Raw genomic sequence first — 23,906 nt, 5'->3', positions numbered from 1 at the left:
ACGAAAATGTGACGAATTGCTTCGTTTTATTCCGAATGTAATGCCAAACTCCAAATAAGCTTCCTAACAAGAAAAATACATAAATTATTAGAAATAAAACCCGAAACGAACTAACTCATCCAAGTTAAGTGATCTCAATGTGGTATTTTAACGCCACATCATTAGAGAAATTCAACAAGATGCTAGCAAATTAGAAAAACAAGGTTGTATCGCAAGCAGGCAAAACCACACTAATTAAATCAGTTCTAAACTCATATTGTACTTACCTATTCAGTCTACACAAAGTTCCTACTAACATAATCAATAAACTTGAACAGATGAAACGTTCATTCTGGTGGGGACACACAATTAATGAAAGGAAAATGTATTTCATAAACTAGGAGGTCATCACTAGTCCCAAAGCAGATGGTGGACTGGGAATCAGTACATTAAATGAGGTAAATGATTCTTTAATAGCAAAGATCATATGGAGAATTCTAAATCACCCAATGCAATATGGGTCCAATTACTCAAAGGGAAATACTATCATCATGATACTTTCTGGACGTGCAATTCTTCTAGACCCAGAACTAGTTTGTGGCATTCTATATTAAAGAGCAGAGATGTTATGCAACAAAATCCTCTCTGGTTAATAGGGTCAGGAACTGATATACAAATCATTGGAGACCCTTGGATCCCCAATATACCCAATCTGACACCCATTCCCCACACAATTCTTCCTATTCATATTAAGACAGTGGCAGACCTTATTGATCACACCACTAAGCAATGGAGATATGATATTTTAAATCAACATTTTCATCAAGATACCATCAATGCAATCTCCAACATTAACCTTACTATTTCAAGAACTACAGATATACTGGTATGGTGTCCAACTCCTTCAGGTAAGTTCACCTCTAAATCTTTCTATACTACTATTAAATCTAGGCATAATATCGATAGTAATATCTCTGATTTCCCTTGGAATTTACTTTGGAATCAGAATACATCACATTGATCAGACATGCAAAATGTGCAACAATGATACAGATACTATCAACCATCTCTTTGGTACTTGTACTAGATTTTTAGATCTCATTAACCTTATCGATATACCAATTACTGAACAACAAATCTCAGATCCAATTAACACACTTCAACATCTACTGAATCAAGGTGGTACAACTAACAAAGCATGGTTCGATTATGCTTATCTGATTTGGTCGTGGTGGAAAGCCAGAAACAACAAGCATTTCAACGGAGTGGAGCCAAATCTGAACCAGATCCATCGATCTTCTTTCCTCGAACTAAGGTATGTTCCCTCATACTCAATTCAAGATACTCATCTATCTTCTACTGTTATACACACAGATACTTGGATTCCACCACCATCAGGTATCATTAAGATTAACGTTGATGGAGGTTTCAACACAACAAGAGGAACAACAGCGGCAGTAGCAAGCAGGGACGGATCCAGGATTTTCACTTAGGGGGTGCGGATTTATATACTTGCATAAATTTTTTTTCTACAAACACAGTAATTAACAAAATTTTTGTATTCATTAATTATATTAATATATCAACGATTACAAACGCATTTGACCTCTACGAGAGTTAAAAATTTGAAATATTCATATAATCGACTCATTGTCAATTTCACTAAAAACTTACTTTTCAATAAAAACTGATAAACTATCATTCAACCACGGAACACTCATCTTGTTTCTTAAGCGCGTTTTAACTAGCTTCATAGCTGAAAAACTCTTTCAACGGAGGCAGTTGCAACTAGCAAAGTTAGGGCTGATAAGCAAATAAACAAAATGATATGTTTTATCTCTCTTAGTTTCCATAAATGTTCTAGCAAGAGCTCCAATCTCATTTAAATGTGAAAAATCATCTGCTTCATATCGGATTCATAGCTAGAAATTGGTAGTCTAAGTCCCAGATCAATTGACAGAGATGATAAATTAATCTGAGAAGACTTACCAGTTACAAATGTCGGAATCAGTTCCGGTGGTTGAGTCGGTCCCGCTACTGGAATGGAAAATAACGTTGGAGTCGAGTTTGGAAATTTTGGTGTTTAACTTGATGAACCCGAAAAAAAATTCTTTTAAAATATATTTCCCTTGTTGCCAGTTGAGCTTGAATACTTGATTAGATGAAGAAGAAGAATAATAATTAGTAGTGATTTTGGTGTAGTTTGAGATGAAGAAGAAGTAGGAAAAGGGAATTGAGTTTAGTTATAGGAGATGAATTGAAGTTTAGAGGGTTTAGGGTAGATGAATTAAATTTTGAGTTAATTCCTATATGGCCCCCTACTTTGTGACCAGCTTCCTTTATGGCCCCTTTTTTTTCGTAAATTCAAATATGGCCCCCTATTTTCAGGTAAATGTCATTACTACCCTTCTTAATTTTAAATTTAAAACAATAAAAAAAATTATTTCCACCTCACCCCTCTCTCTCTCTCCAACTCACCTCTCTCTCTCTCTCTCCAACTCACCTCTCTCTCTCCAACTCACCCCTTTCTTCTCCGGCAAGGTGGCCGGTCGGGATATTTTCCGGCCGGCCACCTTCAAACTTAAAAAAAAATAAAAAATTCTCTCTCCTCTCTCTCTCTAAATTTTTTTTTTTAAATCTCTCCACTCTCTCTCTCTAAAACTCTGGCGAAGGGGGTTTCCCTTCGCAGGAGGATCTCTCCGGAGAGATTTAAAAAAAAAAAATAGGAGAGAGAGAGAGGAGAGAGAAATTTTTTTTTTTTTTAAATTTAGAATTAAGAAGGGTAGTAATGACATTTATCTGAAAATAGGGGGCCATATTTGAATTTACGAAAAAAAGGGGGCCATAAAGGAAGCTGGTCACAAAGTAGGGGGCCATATAGGAATTAACTCTTAAATTTTATATGATTTCAGGATAGTTGAAACATTAGAGAAGTTCAAAATATTAAAAGTTAAAAAATTCTTCTTTATAGTGCAACACCCTACCTCACGGTCCTACCCATCTAGTAATCACTGCCTCTACCATTGAGCTAACTTTCACTTGATGTCATTTATGCACACGATTAATGTAAAAAAAACCACTTAAAATGCTTGTGGACAGACTCGACCTCATGTCCTCACGCCCCCTCCAACACTCGTTCCATCAATTTAGCCACCAAGCCAAGACTTACTTGTGTCATCTGATTACATGAGAGAATATATATTAAGTATGCCATGTATATGTTAAACTGAAAAATTACTCCTATTATACTTTTTTTTGGGGAGGATCCTGGGGGTGCGGCCGCACCCCCTCGCACCCCCATGGATCCGCCCCTGGTAGCAAGATTCTCGGTTGGTGATGTTATCTCCTCAACTAAAGGCATCTTCCCTCCCATCTCGGTTCTAGACAATGAGCTTAGAGGCGTAAAATTAGGGTTCGATTTAGGGTTTCAACTTGGAGAAAGTAGTTTTACAATGGAATGTGATTCCTCCCTTATCGTTGGATTCCTATTCAACGACCAACGAAACACCCCGTGGAGACTGCTAAATCACGTTAATGAGACCCGCACAAGAATCAATGAGTTGAGGGTCATAATCACCCACTATCCAAGAAGCAGCAATAGCCTTGCTCATGAGTTGGCAACAACTTGAAATTTTTATCTCTTTTCGTCCTTTGATAACATTTACTCAGTCAAACTTTGTAATCCTTTCCCTTTGACTGTAATATATATGGCGTTTCAAAAAAAAAAAAATAGGTCTATTTCATCACATTAAGAATACATTCAACATTGTATTAAAAGCCCCATACTTAGCCTGTGTTTACCTACCCAACCAAAACCAGCCCCTACATTCACGGATGAATGAGACATTCAAGTTTAAAGTTTGGACGTAGATCGGTTAAGTTAGGGACTAAAACTTCAAAATAGATAAAGTTAGATTGGGGGCCATCTGGGCAAAGCGAGCACGTCCAGATCTGGACGGCTCGCGTTCATGCCGCGGGAATCCACCAAATCTAGCAGTCGCGCCGTAGTAATGTTGGGAAAGTATCGGGCATCAACCAGAGGCGTTGGATCTAGGAAGATCCAACGACCTGCGCTACACCCGCATCGGGCAGCAAGTGGGCTACATCGCATCATCTGGTATTGCTTCATTGCTATTGGTCGGAGTGAGAACTACTCATTCAACTTTTCAGTTTCCTCTTAATGTGCATGAAGATTTCATTTGCAATATTGGTAAGCAAACAACACTTGCAGATTTATTCCGAGCATCGAAATTGATTATATGGGACGAGACTCTAATGCAACACAAATATCACGTCGAGGTTGTTGATCGTTCACTTCAAGATATTTATGATAACAATAAGCTTTTTGGTGGATTGAATGTTGTCCTTGGTGGTAACTTCCGTCAAATTTTTCCTGTTATACCAAAGGGAGTCCAAGAGCAAATAATAGAAGCCTCATCAAGGAGATCATTTCTTTGGATCGACATTAAGATGGTGACTCTATCACAAAACATGTGTCTTTAATCGGATAATGCTAACAATCAAATGTTTCAGAATTTCCTTCAACATGTATGTTCTTTAGTGATGTGAAATACTGTCAACCTAAATAATAGGCTAATTAGACCAAATTAAAACTCGCAAGTGCACTAACCGTATGTGAATTGGCACGTATTACGAGGTCGATCCCAAGAGGATTTGCTTAGAACTATATCTAAATCTAAAACTATCTAATAAACTAGGAAAGAAAATAATTTATTTTGAGAAACTAATTAAAACTTAGAAAACAATATAAAATTGCAGGAAAAACTATAAGATGGTAAAACTAAAATATATTGAAACTCACTACTAACAATCACATTCGAATTTAATATGTAATTCAAATTATTATCTCTCTTTGATAACTCAAATATTGTTAAAAATCAATCTTTAATTTCCTAAAAATAAGATAATTAGGAACCTTGACAATAAACAAAACTCATAACTCACTTCACTTAAAATACATTGCAATACGAAACCAAGTTGTTAGTTTTTTAGGCTAACCGAACTACGATTAATTAAGTTTGAAAGTTAAGGCACATTTAAAGACAAGATAAAATAAATATGATACTAAAATTCGAATACTCATGTTAGGGTTTCATCCTCTATCCTAGCAGGAAGAGTTAAAACTCATGGATATAGATCAATCATGAATAAATACATGAACTGAATAATTTCGATAACTATCATCATCAAAGATATCTTGACCCTAAAGGTCATAAAAAGACTCTAAGGACAACCTACAGGCATGCAAGTTCATTCCTACCTTTACTTCATTTATACCCTTTAATACAAACAATAAAGGCGGGGGCTTTGGGCATAAAGAAAAATCTATGCCGCTATTAAAACAAAGTCAAACAAGATTGACTTAAGGGGCGTATCTATTTTTTGGTCCAAAAATTTACTTGATTGAACTTTGCCTCACAATCTTCATTTTTTCATCCACCAACATATTTTCCGACCACCGCCAGCATTTCCGAGCCCCACCATTCCAACCACCAACCATCACCACAACCTCTTTTTTCTTTTTATCTTTATCCTTTCTCTATCTCTCTCACTGTTATCTCTCTCACTCGCTGTTACTTTTTTTTTTCTCTCTCACTATTTATCTTTCTCTCAGTTTCTCATAGTTCCGGCGGAAGGAACACTTCTCTTTGCGGGACCCCCATACGTCTAAGACAAAGGGGACCTCGTGAAGGAGGAGCCCTCCTCAAGGGTTTTGTCGTTGGTCTATCGCGAAACTATTCGTGGTCGACCAGCCACAAGAAAATTTCGGGGTCGGCTAGCCACGAAATGTTTCTTGGCAAACCAGCCACAGAATTCTGATATGGCTGGTCGACCACGAAAAGTTTTGTGGTCGACCAGCCACGAAACCTTCGGGAGGGTTATGCCAGAAACCCTGCTCGAAGTTTTGTTTCGGCGAAGGGACTACTTTCCTTCGTCGGAACTGTGTATGCGTGAAAGAAAGAGAGAGAGATAGATAGATAGATAGATAGATAGATAGATAGATAGATAGATAGATAGATAGATAGATAGAGAAAAAAAGATCGTGAGAGAATGTGTGTATGTGTGTGCGTGCGTGCGTGCATGCATGCGTGTGTGTGTGTGTGAGAGAGAGAGGGAGATAGGTAAAAGAAGAGAGAAAAACATGAGAAGATGAATATTAAGGGCTAGAATACAAACAACTCAAATTTAGATTTTTCAGTGATAATCACTTAGTAAGTGATTATCACTTAGTAAGTCATATCAATTGTAAGTATTATGTCATCTGTTTTCTATCACTTTTAAGTGCTTGATTTTCGTTTTTATATTAATTCTATGTGTTAGAAAAACGAGTAATTGTCTATTTTGACCTTAAAGTATTTAGATATTATCACTTTCACATTAGTTCATTAAGCTCGTGAGTTTATGTAAAAAAAACTCAGATATATGAATACTTTGTGTTGAAAACGCTAACCTCAAACAATTAAGACTTATGAAAGAGAAAGAGCTCACATTTCATCATGGAATTTGGGTGGTTGCGTAACTGGTGAATAAGTAGAGGTGAAAATATTTTAAGAGAAAAACTTAGGTGAAAGATGAGTGAAGAAGGGGAAGAGTCATCGGTAAAGCCTAAAAGAGTTTTGTATCATCAATTGTTAAAAATATTGTTTTTTGTTATGATTATATTGGTCATTATTATATTAAGAGAAAGATAAAAATGTATATTGTATCACTTATAAAGTAAGTGCAAAAAAATAAGCTTCAAATTAAAACTTACTTTTTTCTACTTATTTTGCTATCACTTAAAAGTGATTTTCACTTATTAAGTGAAAATCAAATACCCTCTTTACGTGTCAGAAATTTTCTTTTATGCCCCAAAACTACGGTCACAATAATGCTGGATTCCACCTCCAGAATTGAAATTTTGACGTCCGAATTTTTAAAGTAAATGACCAACTAACTAGCCAAACAGTGTATTGTCAACCATAATTAAAGGCCAGCGCTTTAGGGAAAGCTAAATAGTTTCCGGGGTGTGAAGACTTGGTAAAAAATTGGTCAATTTTGTTTGACAATTTTATTTAGGGGGAAAGCGAAAAAGCTTCTCCACCTCAGCTATCTCTCTCTCCACCTCACTTCTCCCTCTCCACCTCATCTTCTCTTTCCCCACCATTCTCTCTCTCTCTCTTCTCCGATTAGGTTGCCGGCCGGAAACTATTTAGCTTTTTTTTTTTTTAGAGACAGAGAGAGTGAAATTTTTTTTTTCATGGTCGCCGGCCGGAAAACCTGTCGGAGAAGACAGAGAGGTGAGGTGGAGAGAGAGAGGTGAGGTGGAGAGAGAGAGAGAGAGGTGAGGTGGAGTGTTTTTTTTTATTTCCCCTTAAAATTTATTTCTTCGGAAAATTTCTAAAATTCTACACATTCCCTTTAAAATCTCACACCCAGGAAATTATTTAGCTTTCCCCAAAGAGCTGGCCTAATTAAACTATCCTTAATCATTTGAATTTATTAAAATGTGAAACAACTTCTACCAAAAAAAGATAATCAAAATGGGAAACAAAACGGGAGGGAGGGAGTTATAACCAAGTAAACCCCTCAAAGAATTTTTAATTAGAAATCCATCCTGTAAATCCTTTTATTTAGGAATAAGCCCTTTTATTCCTTGGCATTTCCTTTTTCGTCCCCCTCTTTTATAGGCGGGCGTCCCTTTCTTGTTCCTCACGAACATTTACCATACACAAAATTTCCATTTCAAAACAAATTTAATCACAAAGTTTAGGTTTTTGTTCTTTTTCGTTGATCTCTAATCGAAGGGCAGAATCAAGAATTAACCTTCTATATTCCCGTCGTTCTTGAAATTCAAAGTTAATTCTCAAGAAAGAACAGAGAAGTTGACATTTGCAGTGAGAGGAAGGAAGAATCTTCATTTATTTTTTCTTGAAAAACAATGGCCACTTCGGCCGCTTGTAGAAGGACAATGATTCTGTTTGGGACCAATTCTAGGGTTTCTTTGAACAAATCCAGAGGTATTCATTCTTTAGCTGCAACAACACCAACAACAACAAGAACAAGAACAACACCAGCAGCTGACCGTATTCCAATCGATTTTTCGTCAACTAGAGTCTCTGGTTTTCCATCATTTAGTTCCAAAATTAACAGATTTGATTATAGGCAGATTTCTCAGCTCTCCAAGTCTAACGGAAATCAACGAGCTTTTCTTGTTGATACACTAGCTATGGTAATTTCTTTTGCTATATCTAGGGTTCAATATTATGCGTTTTGTAAGTTGTTTGTCAGGTGAGTAAATTATGCACATCAAATGTTTGTTAAAATGTTTAGGTTAGAGGTTTAGAAGCACATGGTATACCATCAAAGCAAGCTGAAGCGATAACTGCTGCCATCACAAGAGTCTTGAATGATAGCTTGGAGAATGTGGCTCATACATTTGTTTCACTGGGAGAAATGGAAAAGGTATGGTGTTTTAATATCTATTTGTGCTTGAAGTAAGATATATTATGAAAATCGATTAAATGGCTTGCAAGTTGGATGAATGGGTTAGATTAATGGAAATTTTTGTTTCTTTGCAGATTAAGATGGGCCAAGAAGCTACTATAAACCAGTTCAAATCTGAAGTGCAGAGCTCTCAGGTACTATCCTAATTTTTCTAATGCGAATTTGAATCTCATAACATTCGAAAGAGTTTTTTATTCAATTGTTAGGTGGTTCTTGTATAGCTATGTTTGTTTCAACTGAATTCACAAATGCTCAACAATGCGGCAACTTTTTCTCTCGGCTCTCATAATGGCAACTTTGAGTTTACTTTATCTTCGATATAGTTGTAACGCCCCAAGCCCTAGCAGTTGTCGATATTGTCCCCGCTTTAACCACCTCATGCAGATACAATTTTATTCTTGGCGAAAGCACCACGAGCCACCCAAAAGGCCTCGGTATGGGCGACGACACACGATTCGCCCGACCAGCAAAGTACGCAGCGACACCGTGGACTCCCCACAACGATATTGTCCTCAATTTAGCCACCACTCACCTGGTATGAGGTTTTGTTCCTCACAGGAGGCCTCGGTATGCTTGAGCGTACACCTATAGCCCAGTCTCTGGGCACTCTTGCGGGCGATGTGGGACTATTACAATCCCCCACCCTCAGCGAAGAGCCGTCCTCAGCTCTGATACCACCTTGTAACGCCCCAAGCCTTAGCAGTTATCGATATTGTACCCGCTTTGACCACCTCACACAGTTACGGGGTTTTGTTCTTGGCGAAGGCACCACAAGCCCACCCAAAAAGCCTCGGTATGGGCGACGACACACAATTCGCCCGACCATCGGAGTACGTAACGACACCGTGGATCTCCCACAACAATATTGTCATTACTTTAGCCACCACCCACCGTGGTATGAGGTTTTGTTCCCCATAGGAGGCCTCGGTACTTACTCACCTATAGCCCAGTCTCTGGACACTCTTACGGGCGATGTGGGACTATTACAATAGTAAAGGACGGAACTTCAACATAAAGAAATAGAAATAGCGATGTTTTCAATGTGTGTTGTGGACCCACACAGGATGTTGGTCTCATCAGTCATGCCACTGGCGCTGTGTGGTCATAGTTTGTCACCAAGTCAGATATTGTTTCCGTCCTAATATGACCTGCTTTCTCATGAGTCATGATGCCCACAGATCCTAAATTTGTAACAATATCGGATTCTGCGTTTCTTCCTTAACAGGAAGAAACTCTTGAAGGTTCACATACTTCAATTTTGAAACAAAACCAACCATTTCACGTTGATGACATTATTAGTGAAAATAAATACTTGCACGAGAGGAAACCAAATTAATGAAACCATTGATAGCTTGGAGATGGGGAACTACTAATAAAGTAATAAACACTATTGATTGATCTTGGTTGGATCTTGTGGGTCCCTGTAACGCCCCAAGCCTTAGCAGTTATCGATATTGTCCCCGCTTTAACCACCTCACGCAGGTACGGGGTTTTGTTCTTGGCGAAGGCACCACAAGCCCACGCAAAAGGCCTCGGTACTTACTAAGCTTAAGCGTACACCTATAGCCCAGTCTCTGGACACTCTTGCGAGCAATGTGGGACTATTACAGTCCCCCCTTCCCCTTCACATTGTAGTTGAATGAGTTGATACATATATTGAAGAAAAGAAATGTACACAGTAAGAAACAAACACTATTGATTGATTTCGGTTTCGGTGAAAATTTCGGTGGCTCCAAAAGTGGAAACGTTTCGGTCAGTGTGTAAATCTTACAAATCTACAGAAATGATAGAAGTATGAATCAATTATGTATAACAAGATTATTAAATCATAATGAAGCATAGAAATGATGTGTCTAACGGATTAACATTATCTATTTGTTTGAGGAAGTATTAACAATTACACTCTTTCGTCCGACGGTAAATTGGATAACATTTTGGCTACAACACGCAGAAAATAACATTCTTACTGATAATAGTTAACAGACTATGTTAGTTTGAGAAGTTCTCGTCAATTACATAGTTATATCAAGCGTGTTACTAAGACAAATCAATTTAGGCAGTTAAGCCAGGGCGTAAATCATTCAAATAGATTTAGAAAACATAAAAAACATAACATAAAAATAAAGAGATAGTTTTGAGAAATGAAGATGAAAAAGATGAAGGAAGAGATATTTTTCTAGTAGTAGTTTCTCTGGTTTTTTTGTTAGATTTTATTATGTCGGTCGAAATTTCCATTATGTTGTTGGAAATTTTGAAATTTCCAACAATTTCGGTAGAAATTTTGATCATGTCGGTGGAAATTGTGCAGGAAATAGTTGTAAGTGTTATTTCTTGTCCCTAATCTAAGTTTAGGAATCGTTTCGCGAAATTTCACCTTGACAACAGCATGATCGATAACACTAATCACTAAAACTAAAACCAAGGAAAAAGGAAGAGAAACACATACTTTAGTCGAAGGATCATCGCATCCCGATTGAGAATATATGTTCAGATAACACAGGTGCTTGACCATAGTTTGGCTCGAATGTGATACATTCCATGCAAAAAACTGATGGAAGAGTTTCACTTTACCCTTTTTTTCGAAGACTGCCTCTTTCTTGAATTGTCGAAGTCCAAATCATTGATGTCGGGTTACCCCCTCCCCCCCCCCCCCCCCCCCCCCCTCTTTCTTGAATTTTCGAAGTCCAAATCATTGATGTCGGGTTACCCCCCTCCACACACACACACACCACCCAAAGGCTTTTCTTCTTTGTTGGCAAGTCTGATTATCGATATGCTTTACAATGCACCAATAAGTACTGAAAGAATTAGAGATGAGACTCTATGAGCTTCAAGAAGGACAATGAAGTAGGGGGGTCATCCTCTCTGCATGCTGAATTAAGCATAATTTAATCTAGAAATGAAATGGACTATGGAAGGAGATGAGTGCTGAGCATCGCTGCATGAGGAAGGGGAGGGGGGAGTCCATACATCCCTCTATCTCTTTCCAATGAAAGAACAACTCCTTGAAGAGTCAAGAGCAATCAGCCAAGAGCCACTATCTCATAATTGTTGTAGTTCCTACGGAGAGAAAGATGGAGAATCCAGCTAGTACGTTCGCTATTATAAAGACAAAGGTTATAAAGATGGACAGAGGAATACCACCATAAGAGGCTGATTCGGAGCATCAGGGATCCTTCCAAAATCTAATCAAATATTCATTATCTAATTTGGAGCATAATCCAGTAAATGGAGTTAACTTGTTATAGATGTCTCCTCTCCAAAGGTTCCCATGTTTGCGTCATGCTCCAAATCAACTTCATTTTCTTCTTAGGCTTTTCAATTAATTTTGCTTTGAAATGTCCGGTTATACCCACTCTCCAGTTTAGCAAGTCCTGTCCGTGTCTTAGTTGCATGTTTCAACTTTGTATAAATTTCTACTGTTGGGTACACTGCCATTTATGACATGGTTCCATAATACTTTTCCAACTAATAAACTATTTGCATTGAGTGCAGGAGCACCATTTCTCTTTACTCCAACGTGAGACTGAAAAACTTCGAAATGATATAGAGAAGATGCGTAGTGAACTGAGGTTTGATTTTCAGGGCTCGTAATTGAATGAATTATGTTATTATATATACTCTGATAACTTTATCATTAAAAAGGTGGGTCTTTAACGCAGATATGAAATTGACAAGGTCACCGCTGGACAACGATTAGATCTTAACCTTGAAAGAGGGTAAAGAAAACTCGAATCTCTTAATTCTTTCCTTCAATATAGCACTTGCTTTCTCTTTTAATTGTCTAGGGTACTTGTTGTTTGTCTGGCTATCTGATTGACTTACTAATGAACAATATATGTAGTCGAATACGAGATGAGCTAGCGAATCAGAACGCAGAAACCTCGAACCTCACAAACAAGCTTGACCGGGTAAGTTGTAAGTAATAAGGTTTTAGACATCTAAATTGATGCCAATTTTTTTCAAAAATAAATAAATTGAAGCCAATTATCAACGACCGGAGATGTCTTAGTTAGTATATACTTGTACTAAGAGTTCCTTTTGTCTATGTGGGATTATTCTCATACACAACATGTGGAGTCACGAAATTCAGGCCTATTTGAGTTCTGATTTTGTATTATCGTGTTGGTATGTAGGAAATTCATGCTCTGAGAGCCCAACTGGAAGCAGCGAAGTATGATGTGATAAAGTATTGCATAGGAACTCTTGTCTCCATATCTGCAGTCGGTCTTGCTATTATACGCATTGTCATGTAATTCAAAGGTGATATGAAATTAAAACAAGCCCTAGATTTAACATTCATTGTTTTTAGCCTGAGGAAAATTGAAATATAAGGTGGAAAGTTTTTGGAACATTTATGTTTCCGTCTATGTAGTCAAAAGCATCTCTTGATGCCTTGAAGTGGTTTAAGCGGCAGGTAGAAATTTTCGTCGCTTAGGAGTCAGGTGACCCAAAGCGATCATTTTATTCTGTCTTTTTACCTTTTCCATATGAAGTTTTAAGTTTTGTGTTCATATTTGAATACGTTTGTATTACAAGATATAGGTGTAGACGTTAATGTCATGGATATTAGTAGAAACAATATGAAAGTAATATTAAGGATAATGGAGGAAAGGCATCTATTTACCTTTACCATGATTAGATAATTGGGACGAAGCATTATTAATTGAGAACCTTTTTGTCTTCAAATTACATTGTATCGTAACTTTTTGTTTTCAAATTACATAGTATCATATTAGAGACTGAGTCTTTCAACAAAAAATATTAGAGACTGTGTATACTTATTTTTTAGGACTGGTTAATACTGGTTGTCTATAGGCAACTCGTGCTTTGGGATTGCAGAACGGTGATTTAAAGACTGTTTATTATACATTGAGGAGGTAACTAGTGGATATCAGATACAAATGTGTCTCTAACTTATCTGACAAAGTGAGGTAGGTCATGGACATTGCAGAATTGTTTTAAATATGGGTTATAATTTAACTGGTTCGTAGTCGAGTTGTCAGGTGGACGATTCGGTCTATCTCACTTGTCTCAAGTGGAGGGAGACTGAACATGAGTGCCTTTAGAATTAATATAAGACCAGGAAAATCATCTGAAAGTTCTAGCTAGGCTTATTTCGTTCTCAAAAGGGGGGTTTGAGCAAACGAATTTGTCAAGCACTTGGTACGAGCCTATCTGATGTGCAATGGTATTGTCTACTCGGTCTGATTCATGCGATGAAGATAGTGTCTGTAGCTACTCGGCCCAGGCTTTTCCCCCCACTCCTTGGGTTTCAAAGGGGAGCCAGTAGGCTCACTTTGAGTTCCTTGTAAAAAAAATTTCATATGTACATGATTAATCTTGTTTCCAAATACTTTATAGTATTAAGGCCCAAAATTATATTTGCTCTCAACAATTTTGTATTTGCTCTCAACAATTTTGTAAATGTATGAACAAATTTGTTTTTGTTCACACATAATTATATATGTTGTCACAGTTTCAAAAGTGTTGTAATAGTTTCAAAAGTGTTACCAACAGTTTAAAAATTGGGTTTTTTTTACATTATTATTCCCGAGTGGGTTTTTTTCGTATTTGGGCTCAAATCTTGGCCTTTTCTTACATAGTTTCTAGTATTATTAAGGGTTATTTCCCTAATGGCCCCCCTACTTTGTGACCAGCTTCCCGCCTGGCCCTCTGCTTTACGAGAAATACCCATATGGCCCCCTTCCGTTATAACACCGTTACTCTCTCTCTTCACAATCTTTTCTCTCTCCTCCAGCATGTTTTCTCTCTCTGCCACCTCGTTAAAACAAGCCACATCATCGTCTTCACCGACGGGTCGCCGGCCGGCGACCTTCAAACTTTTTTTTTCTCTCTCTTCTCTCTCTCTAAAAAAAAAAAATTTTTTTTTTTTAGATTCTCTCCTCTCCCTCTCTCTAAACGCCGGCGACCCGTCGGTGAAGACGATGATGTGGCTTGTTTTAGCGAGGTGGCAGAGAGAGAAACACATGCTGGAGGAGAGAGAAAAGATTGTGAAGAGAGAGAGTAACGGTGTTATAACGGAAGGGGGCCATATGGGTATTTTTCGTAAAGTAGGGGGCCAGGCGGGAAGCTGGTCACAAAGTAGGGGGCCATTAGGGAAATAACCCTATTATTAAATATCATTTTTATGTACTTTTATCTCTTGTGTTCTGCCTACCTGTGTTGTTTACTTGTATGTAAGAGTTCCATATGTTGGTATCTTTTACATGGCAGCAATTATCACAACCTGTGGGGAACCAATAATCATAAGATACAACTCAGATCCAATTTACCTTATCTTTTCATTATATCAAATCAACTTGCTCCAAACCAATACAGTCTCTTGTAGTGCAAACCCTATCATTCTACCACCCACCTCTCTCCTTCTCTCTCTACACAAAAAATACTAGTACCTCCTCCTTTAAGCAAAAGATACATACATAATGTATCTCTCTCCTTCACACATTACACATTATCACATGCATGATGGGTTAAAATTGTGCTAATGTACTTGGGATGCCAGTTTATGATTTGGTCTAAGTTGTATGAAGTATAGGAAAGCATGTCATCCAAGTGTATTATTCTAATTTATTTACATATAATAGTTATTAATTTCGACAACTAAACTGCACCGATCTGAAAAACCCAATACCCATCTAATTATTTATGGATTCGACCAGCTTATAAACAGAATGAGAATGAATTTAGGTGAATAAACATCGTAGCCTTCTCTAACACTCCCGCGGCCATGAACTAAATGTCTGGAATGGGAAAAGGAAGAGAGACAAGGAAGCCCCTTATGGTTAGCTTGTAACATGTACATTTCTTCATTGGACATACTAGAATTCGAATATCTCATTTCGAGAAAAACAAAGTGATATAATTGTGCATCAATATAGCACACCGGAAAATTTAACAAAATTCAAAATTTCCCTTTAAAATTGTGTCCCGGAATTTTTTTTTCTTATTTCTCCAAAGCGCCCAAGTTTGTTGTTTGCGTAGTAGTGGACGGCAAGTAATGCTGCATCTAGTGCTTTGGATTATTAATGGGCCACATCTGTCCACTAAAGCCCATGTTGCATTATTGGTGATTGGGCCAAGTTGTTTAGTCCAAGAGTGGTGGTCCCCTAAAATCTGGTACTGGCTACATATAGGGCAGTGCTAAAATCATTTAGGCGGCCAAGCGTGATCAGCAATTGCCAATTGGGAGATAGGTTACCCACCTATGTTTCTTTACTGTATCAAGATAACCATTACCCAAATAAGTCAAGCTAGGTGAGTGAGACCCACCTTCATGTGAGATGAGAAAATTCACTAAATGGAGTCTCTACATGATAAGTTCAACAAAATTTACAGTAGCTTGCATAAAAATAAACACCAACAATTTTTCCACTTTTTTTCTAGGATTATTTGAATAAAGCATTCTTACAAAAAAGTTAGATTACATTGTTCTCATGTAGTTTGTCGTAAGATTTTTGTCAGTATACCATTGTTGTAATATATAACTACGGTCTCTGCCATTGTAGGCAGCCGACAAGAGACTAATTTAATAATTGAGATTGAAGATTAAACAATATAGGGGTGTATCAAATCAACAAATTGAACAGCAAGAAGATTCTAAGACTATTCAACATTTTCTAGGTTCACATAGTCAATAATGATCAATTCAATTGATTGGAGTAGTCTATATAAACTAACTAATGGGTCTAGACTCTAGAGGAATTACTAGTTCCGCCCAAACCTAATCACCTTCAAAATGTTGTGATTTCAATGGGGTAGTCCCAATCCAAGGAAGGGAGGAGAGTGGGGACAAAGTGAAACCTAAGGAATTGTTGTACTTACTTTAGGGGTGGGGACAGCACAATACTAGAATAGTAGGGTAGCTACCTATACTTTTGCAGCCTTAATTTTGGAGTTGGAGTTTGTTGTAAGCTTCATCAAGATTCGATTTTGTAGGGTAGGTGGGGACATAGTTCAAACTTCTCCAACCAGTAACTTCGATTAATTAACATGGACACCCCCAATTGTGACTCTCTCTCTCTCTTCCACTATTTATCTATATATGTATATATAGGTATTTTTTTTCTCTTAGGATATGAATGCAACAGTAGGAAATAATGGCAAAAAATAACAATGGTGGAAGAAGAATGTGGTGGTTTCTGTTGTTTGTACTGTCAATGGAATTCAGACCATTGTGCCTTGTTTATGGTAATACTGATAATGATGAAAATGCATTCGTAGTATATGATAGGTTTTCGAACAAATTGCATCAACAGAACCCCAACACAAGTGGCATAGTTGGAGATCATCCTGTTGAAGAGACAACTGGTTCTTATAGTACAACCGAGGTTGTGTCCCTTCCTCACAATAAAGGTGGCAAAAGAAGTCGTGGAGGCGGTGGTGGTGGTGGTGGTGGTGGAGGCGGTGGTGGTGGAGGCGGCGGTGGTGGTGGCGGCGGCGGTGGTGGCGGTGGTGGTGGAGGAGGCGGTGGTGGTGGTGGTGGTGGTGGAGGAGGTGGTGGTGGAGGTGGTGGAGGCGGCGCTGGTGGTGGAGGTGGAAGTGGTGGTGGAGGAGGAGGAGGTGGTAGTGAAAGAGGGGGTGGAGGAGGAGGTGGTGGTGGAAAAGGAGGAGGAAGAGGAAGCAGTGGAAGAGATAGGGGTAAAGCTGAAGGGGGAGGTCGCAAAGGAAAAGGTGGTGCTGCGAGTAGTGGTGGAGGCGGAGGTGGAGGCAATGGAGGAGGTGGTGGTAAAGGTGAAGGAAGAGGAGGTGGCAATGGTAGTGGGGGAGGTAATGGAGGAGGTGGTGGTAAAGGTGAAGGAAGAGGAGGTGGCAATGGTAGTGGGGGAGGTAATGGAGGAGGTGGTGGTAAAGGTGAAGGAAGAGGAGGTGGCAATGGTAGTGGGGGAGGTAATGGAGGAGGTGGTGGTAAAGGTGAAGGAAGAGGAGGTGGCAATGGTAGTGGGGGAGGTAATGGAGGAGGTGGTGGTAAAGGTGAAGGAAGAGGAGGTGGCAATGGTGGTGGTGGAGGAAATGGGGGAGGTGGTGGTACAGGTGAAGGAAGAGGAAGTGGCAATAGAGGAGGTCATGGTAAGGGTGAAGGAAGAGGTGGAGACAACACTGGTGGTGGAAGTAAAGGGGACAGAAGAAGAGGCGGAAATGGTGGTGGCAAGGGAAGAAATGGCGGCAGTGGAGGCGGAGGAGGCAAGGGAAAAAGTGGTGGTGGTGGTGGTGGTGGTGGTGGAGGAGGAGGAGGGGGAGGAGGAGGAGGAGGAGGAGGAGGAGGAGGAGGAGGAGGAGGAGGAGGAGGAGGAGGAGGGGGAGGTGGTGGTGGTGGAGGGGGAGGTGGTGGTGGTGGTGGTGGTGGAGGATGGGGTTGGGGTGGTGGGGGTGGGGGTGGGGGTGGAGGATGGGGATATTGGGGAGGAGGGGGTGGAAAAGGTGGTGGAGGTGGTTGGATATGGGGTTGTAGCAAAGAACAACCAAACCCTAATAAGAGAGACAATATGAGGCATCATGAACATCAAAGAGTGAAGAATAGAAATAATGGGATAAAAAATGGAGAATACAAAGTGGGAGAATATGCAGAGTGCATGGTGAAGAAAGGAAGGTGCATGGGAATGAAATTAAATTGCCCTCTCAATTGTGATGGACCTTGTTTTTACGATTGTCAACGCAAATGCAAAGCTTACTGCATCCGATGGCCAATACATCCTTAAACATTACAATTTAAAATTATTTGATCAATAACTATAGGTAATGAACTTTCTGATTTGAGTGTGTTTTCAATTAAGGGAGTAATTTTGATTTTGGGGGTCTCTAGTGAGAAGGAATTTGCATCATATTAACATTTAATTTTATTGTTTGTATCCTTCTTTTTAATTGAGTTTCTTGAATTAGAATGATCAAATACTTCAAGAGAAGACTTTGATCTAGCAAGAAGAAGTGTTAATGAAAGAACTTTTGTTGTTTTCTTACTAGTTATGATTTCATCTTCAAATGGTTTACTCTTTTCTTGACATTTTTACTACGTTCCATATTAGGGAATGATAGTTTTCATATTTTTCTTAAAAGTCGGTAGAGAACTTGATTTAAAAGGTTATCTTGCATCTTCAAGATAACATATTCTTGTGAGGTGTTTTTATAAAACATCAATGACTTAAAACTAAAGGTACATATATTGACTTTAACTGATTTTAAAATTCCTCTTCATATTAATTTTGTGTACCAGATACCCGTTGACTATTATTTGTTTTTCTTGATATACTTACAATTATTGTCACACATCAGGTGCCGTGCTCTAGCGGTCTAGCCTAACATGTGTCTCTGGTGCATGATATAGAGCTCATTTGACGATTAAACTTCTATCTGTAAGCTAGGCTATCTGTTTTCATATAAGTTCATCGGTACTCAACATTCTAATACATATGGGGGTGCATGAAGGGGTGTTACCGGAGAACACCATCGGCCCCCTTAAATATTAAAATCCCATTACGGACTCAAAGAATGAGGGCACTCGAATTTGACGACTAGGCCAGCTCCATTGGACAAGTGATTCGGCTTGATCTCTTGTTATGATTTGGCTCTATCATGGGGTAGCTCTGAGTACCCAGATTTGAACATCAAAACCTTCTTTATCTTAACCAACAACTTCACATACGATTTTACAATGAGAGGAGATGTAGCCAAAGGAGGAGCTAGACTGACTTCATCTTTTAATAACCGAATTGATCTTGCTACTCAGTTCTATTTACAAATGGTAATATTGTTCATACCATGAGTTTCTAACACCACAAAACGAATGCCGTCTAGATATTATATAACTCAATGTTATCAAGAACCGAATTGCACCTGACTAGAGAAAACTTCTGACCCATTTTATATTGTATGATTGAAGGAACTCGTTGCCTACTTCAGATCTATCCGAGATACGCAAAAAGGGAAAAAAGAATCCATTTTGTTGTACAGAATTGTTCTTGTAAAGTGAGTTTGGCTAATTATAAATACAGCTGCTACAGAGGCAACCAAGTCGCTTTGGCCGAGTGGTTAAGGCGTGTGCCTGCTAAGTACATGGGGTTTCCCCGCGAGAGTTCGAATCTCTCAGGCGACGTCTTTTTTTTATCCCCCAAAATTTGAAGATCAATCTGAATTGTTGGTGGGGAAAGGATTCTTAGGTTTTAAAATTAAAAATTATGTAGGAAAGGTTGGTCGGGTTATTAGTTTCGGCATCAAAAATTCGGTTAGTTTCAATTTAGTAAAGAATTTCAGTTAGTCTCCACCACCATTGCCTAGGTCAAAAACTTAAGGCCGCGGCAAAGATTTGAAGATCAATCTTAATTGTGGGTGGGGAAAAGATTCTTAGGTTTTGAAATCTATATAACAAAACAGAACTTGTTTTGATGACTGGGACAAAATAAGTGCAAGCTGACTAGGACAAAATAAATGCGTTTTCTTCCAATCTCAACCATTGAACGTCAACTTGAATCCTAGCCCTTCATCCCACCTAACTTGGGCCATTTAAGCCCAACACTAAATTCTTGTGGTTTCCACTTTCTAACTCTCCCACTTCCTTTTTTCCTCTCGTATTCTCTCTTTATTTTATTTTCCTTCTCTAAACGTTAGTGATTCTACCATTATGCCATAATTATGAATATGAGAGTGTTAATTTTTCTTTTATTAATTTTCTTTTGATAGGTAAATATTTTGTGTGAATAGATTTCTTATAATGAGTTTGAACTGGACAATGTTATTAGTGTTTGACATGAGAGATTCAAGAGTTCTCAAATGTAATGGTTTTCTTTTTCATAGATCCGTTCCCGTTTAAGCATTTCTATGAACTATTGAGTCTTCAAAAGGTTATAATACATAGATTCAAGACTAGCATTATACTGGTGTGATCACACATGAGCATCTGGATTTAAGGTTGAATAAGAAGATCACGTAATGTCTCATTTGGACAAATTTAAGATCCTTTGTTTGTTTTCTCGTCAATCCTAATCTTATTATCTTCACTTTTCTCGACTTATTGACTTCTACAAAGTCTCTCTTTTAAATTCGTTTATCAATTTCTTGGGTTTTCTTTTCCTTATGGTATTATTAAACCTCACGAACACGCATTTTTATAAGAAAATATCTCAACGGAGATCAGCAGAGATGCACTCAATGGCTGTAATTTTAAAATCATCGGAGGTTGTGACAAAGTTACCCTACGCCTACGAGGAATGCTCTAAGGTGTGTCTGTCTCTAGCTCCATAGAGGTGAGTGAAATTTTGACACATCTATTCTTTTTCAATTACTGGCTTATTGTGTTCCTATGGTCAAATGAATTTTTATAATGATTTGATATTCTGGTTGTTTGCTTTGGCAACACCCCTTGGACGTGGAGGCAAAATGAAAGACGGGGGAGTAAGACTGTTTGTCTGTTCGTGGATGTTGAGAAAAATAACCACTCCTTATAGGTGATCAGTCTACTTAGAGTTTTTCTCTAATGCGGAAAACCAGGATCTTGGATGAAATGGTGAATAAATCAAACATAACCACGAAGCAAATAAAGAATAATGACACACAAGATTTATAGAGGTTCGGAGCAAGTCCTACGTCCTCTTTCAGCCGCACCAAGCAAATCCACTATGAATATGAAGTTACAACTTACCCGAGTTACCGTACACAAAGTCTAGTGTACTCCCCGGTTACAATATCTCACTACAACTCTCACCCTCACACACTTATACAAGTCTCTGATCTCACACTCTTTCTCACTCTCTCACTTATACAGGAGACTTAAGAATGGGATGATGATGTTGAGAATGGGTATGGCTATTTATAGCCTTCTTACCCGTAAGATCAGATTGCAAAGCTTTAAATGCTTGGCAACAAAAGTCTTCATCATTTAATGCATGGGAAAGAAAATCTTCCTCAAATCCAGGGAATGGATGGATTTTCTTCTTCCATCTGTTTTGTGCATGTGAATTTCAAACCCTAGGCTCATAGCCTTTGATTTTTAACCCTGACAATTAATGGGAAGTTGTATTCTACTTGACCCCACCATATAACAATCTCCCACTTGGGGTCAAATAAACCTGTGACTTGGAGTTGTAGAATATCTACTTCTCTTTCAACTTGGATTGGTGCTAACGCAACCTTCTTGATGCGGCTATCCGGCTCTCTCAGACCGAGAGACCTACTGAAGCCTTGCAGAGCTTCAGCTTCTCAGTTGTGACCCCCTTGGTAAACATGTCTGCTGGATTCTTCGAACCAAGAATCTTTTCCAGTAGTAGCTCACCATTTTCCAGAAGCGACCGAATGAAATGGTAGCGAATATCTATATGCTTTGTCCTTGCATGATAGGCTGAGTTCTTGGCAAGATGAATAGCACTTTGACTATCACTGTACAAAATACTACTCTTCTTCTCGTGCCCCAACTCTGCTAATAAACCTTTCAACCATATCATCTCCTTGCTTGCTTCTGTCACTGCTACATACTCTGCTTCAGTTGTTGACAATGTTACCAGCTTCTGTAACCGTGAGTTCCAACTCACTGCAGTCGATCCCAAGGTATAAACATACCCAGTCGTACTTCGCCTTTTATCAAGGTCACCTGCGAAGTCTGCATCTACATATCCATTTAAAACAGAATTTCTCCGTCCATAGCATAAAGGTACATTGGTGGAACCTCTCAAGTACCTGAGAATCCACTTCACCGCTTCCCAGTGCTGCTTACCAGGATTGCTAGAATACCTGCTCACTACTCCCACTGCATGGGCAATATCTGGTCTTGTGCACACCATAGCGTACATAAGACTCCCAATGGCTGATGCATATGGCACACCTGCCATAAACTCTTTCTCCACATCTGTTACGGGACTCTGCAACTTGGAAAGCTTGAAATGACTTCCAAGTGGCATGCCGACTGGTTTGGCACCTTCCATATTGAACCTCTTCAGAACCCGTTCAATATATTCAGCTTGACTAAGCATAAGTGTACCCTTAGACTTGTTCCTGCTGATTCTCATACCAAGAATTTGTCGAGCTTCACCAAGATCTTTCATGGCAAATTCACCTGCCAACTGATCCTTCAAGTTCTTGATTTCCTGTAGAGATGTTCCAGCCACTAACATATCATCAACATACAGTAACAAAATAATGTAACCAGAATCAAACCTTCGAACATAGCAACAATGATCTGCGTTACATCTTGAGTAGTTATTCCTGAGCATGAAGTTATCGAACTTCTTGTACCATTGCCTTGGGGCCTGTTTTAAACCATACAAGCTCTTTTGAAGCTTGCATACCATCTCCTCCTTCCCTTCTATAACGAATCCAGCTGGCTGCTTCATGTAAATTTCTTCATCAAGGTCTCCATGAAGAAATGTTGTCTTTACATCTAGCTGTTCAAGGAAGAGATTTTCTGAAGCCACTAGACCGAGTACCACTCTGATTGTTGTCATCTTCACAACTGGGGAGAATATTTCATTGTAGTCGATACCTGGTTTCTGCTGAAACCCCTTCACTACTAATCTCGCTTTGTAGCGAATGTCACCATTTGCTTCAGACTTTCTCCGATAAACCCACTTGTTCTCCAATGCCTTCTTACCTCTTGGTAATTTTGCCAACACCCATGTGTTGTTCTGCACAAGTGAATCCATCTCGTCTTTCATGGCAAACTCCCACTTGCTTGAGTCCTCGTCCTGTGGTGCTTCATCAAAATGTTCTGGCTCACCATCATCTGTCAGTAACAAATGATCCATCACATTAGCGTATTTTGGATTCGGCTTTGGTACATGTGATGATCTCCTTGGGACGAACACCGTAGGTGTCTCGGTATGAACACCTGACTGGTCCTGTGGAGCTGGGGAAGAAACTCCCACTGCTTGTGGAGTGTCTCCCTGTTGCATCTGAGATTCCTCTTCACCTGGAGTCTCTGCTTCTTCCACCGCTCTACTAGTCATCCCTGTAGTATCACCCATGTCAACATATTTTTCTTTGTTGACTTGAGTAATTGATCCTTCACCTATGACCTGTGTTGCATCCTTGTCCTTGTATAATACATCTTCATTGAAGGTTACATCCCTGCTCCGGATTGCCTTGTGACTTTCATAGTCCCACAATTTATATCCAAATGCATCACCTCCATAACCAATGAAAATGCATTTCTTTGCCTGTGGCCCTATCTTTTTCCTTTCTGTAGGATTAAGATGAACATAAGCAACACATCCGAAAACTTTCAGATAAGAGAGGTTTACCTTCTTGCCGGTCCAAACCTCTTCTGGAATCCTCATATCTAATGGACTGCTGGGTGTCCGATTGATTAAATAAGTAGCCGTTTCTAAAGCTTGTGCCCAAAAAACTTCAGGCAACCCGCATTGCAGTCTCATGCACCTTGCTCGTGCATTTAGTGTCCAATTCATACGCTCAGCTAC

General features: G+C 39.0%; 2 protein-coding genes and 1 non-coding gene across 3 annotated transcripts; all 3 read left to right on the top strand.

Annotated features, from left to right (window-relative positions):
- Nucleotides 1-7,516: 7,516 nt before the first annotated feature.
- On the top strand, nt 7,517-13,119 carry LOC147538548 (protein FMP32, mitochondrial-like). The gene is made up of 7 exons (XM_086642616.1): nt 7,517-8,212; nt 8,314-8,445; nt 8,562-8,621; nt 11,983-12,059; nt 12,150-12,206; nt 12,332-12,398; nt 12,624-13,119. The coding sequence occupies exons 1-7, from the start codon at nt 7,922-7,924 to the stop codon at nt 12,741-12,743; spliced, it is 804 nt and encodes a 267-aa protein (XP_086498742.1). The 5' UTR covers nt 7,517-7,921; the 3' UTR covers nt 12,744-13,119.
- A 3,488-nt stretch (nt 13,120-16,607) lies between these two features.
- LOC147538547 (uncharacterized) lies at nt 16,608-18,465 on the top strand. Its single transcript, XM_086642970.1, has 3 exons — nt 16,608-17,076; nt 17,155-17,937; nt 18,019-18,465. The coding sequence occupies exons 1-3, from the start codon at nt 16,608-16,610 to the stop codon at nt 18,204-18,206; spliced, it is 1,440 nt and encodes a 479-aa protein (XP_086499096.1). The 3' UTR covers nt 18,207-18,465.
- A 1,050-nt stretch (nt 18,466-19,515) lies between these two features.
- Nucleotides 19,516-19,597, top strand: TRNAS-GCU (transfer RNA serine (anticodon GCU)). Its single transcript has one exon. It is a non-coding gene; the product is annotated as a tRNA-Ser (tRNA).
- The last annotated feature ends 4,309 nt before the right edge of the window (nt 19,598-23,906 follow it).

The sequence above is a fragment of the Eschscholzia californica genome, unplaced genomic scaffold, assembly GCF_041429995.1.
Source record: "Eschscholzia californica isolate CP2 unplaced genomic scaffold, dmEscCali1.0.p SCAF_5, whole genome shotgun sequence".
Lineage (NCBI taxonomy): Eukaryota > Viridiplantae > Streptophyta > Magnoliopsida > Ranunculales > Papaveraceae > Eschscholzia > Eschscholzia californica.
The sequence above is the reverse complement of the archived record's forward strand: the minus strand, read 5'-3'. Positions and strand labels throughout refer to the sequence as shown.

What these genes read in the sequence shown, in the direction of transcription:
- LOC147538547 (XM_086642970.1), top strand. Translation starts at nt 16,608, where the DNA reads ATGGCAAAAAATAACAATGGTGGAAGAAGAATGTGGTGGTTTCTGTTG. An exon ending in TGGAGGAGGAGGAGGTGGTA is followed by an intron (nt 17,077 to 17,154) that starts GTGAAAGAGGGG and finishes ATAGGGGTAAAG; the next exon opens with CTGAAGGGGGAGGTCGCAAA. An exon ending in GGGTGGAAAAGGTGGTGGAG is followed by an intron (nt 17,938 to 18,018) that starts GTGGTTGGATAT and finishes AACATCAAAGAG; the next exon opens with TGAAGAATAGAAATAATGGG.
- LOC147538548 (XM_086642616.1), top strand. Translation starts at nt 7,922, where the DNA reads ATGGCCACTTCGGCCGCTTGTAGAAGGACAATGATTCTGTTTGGGACC. An exon ending in AAGATGCGTAGTGAACTGAG is followed by an intron (nt 12,060 to 12,149) that starts GTTTGATTTTCA and finishes TCTTTAACGCAG; the next exon opens with ATATGAAATTGACAAGGTCA. An exon ending in TCACAAACAAGCTTGACCGG is followed by an intron (nt 12,399 to 12,623) that starts GTAAGTTGTAAG and finishes GTTGGTATGTAG; the next exon opens with GAAATTCATGCTCTGAGAGC.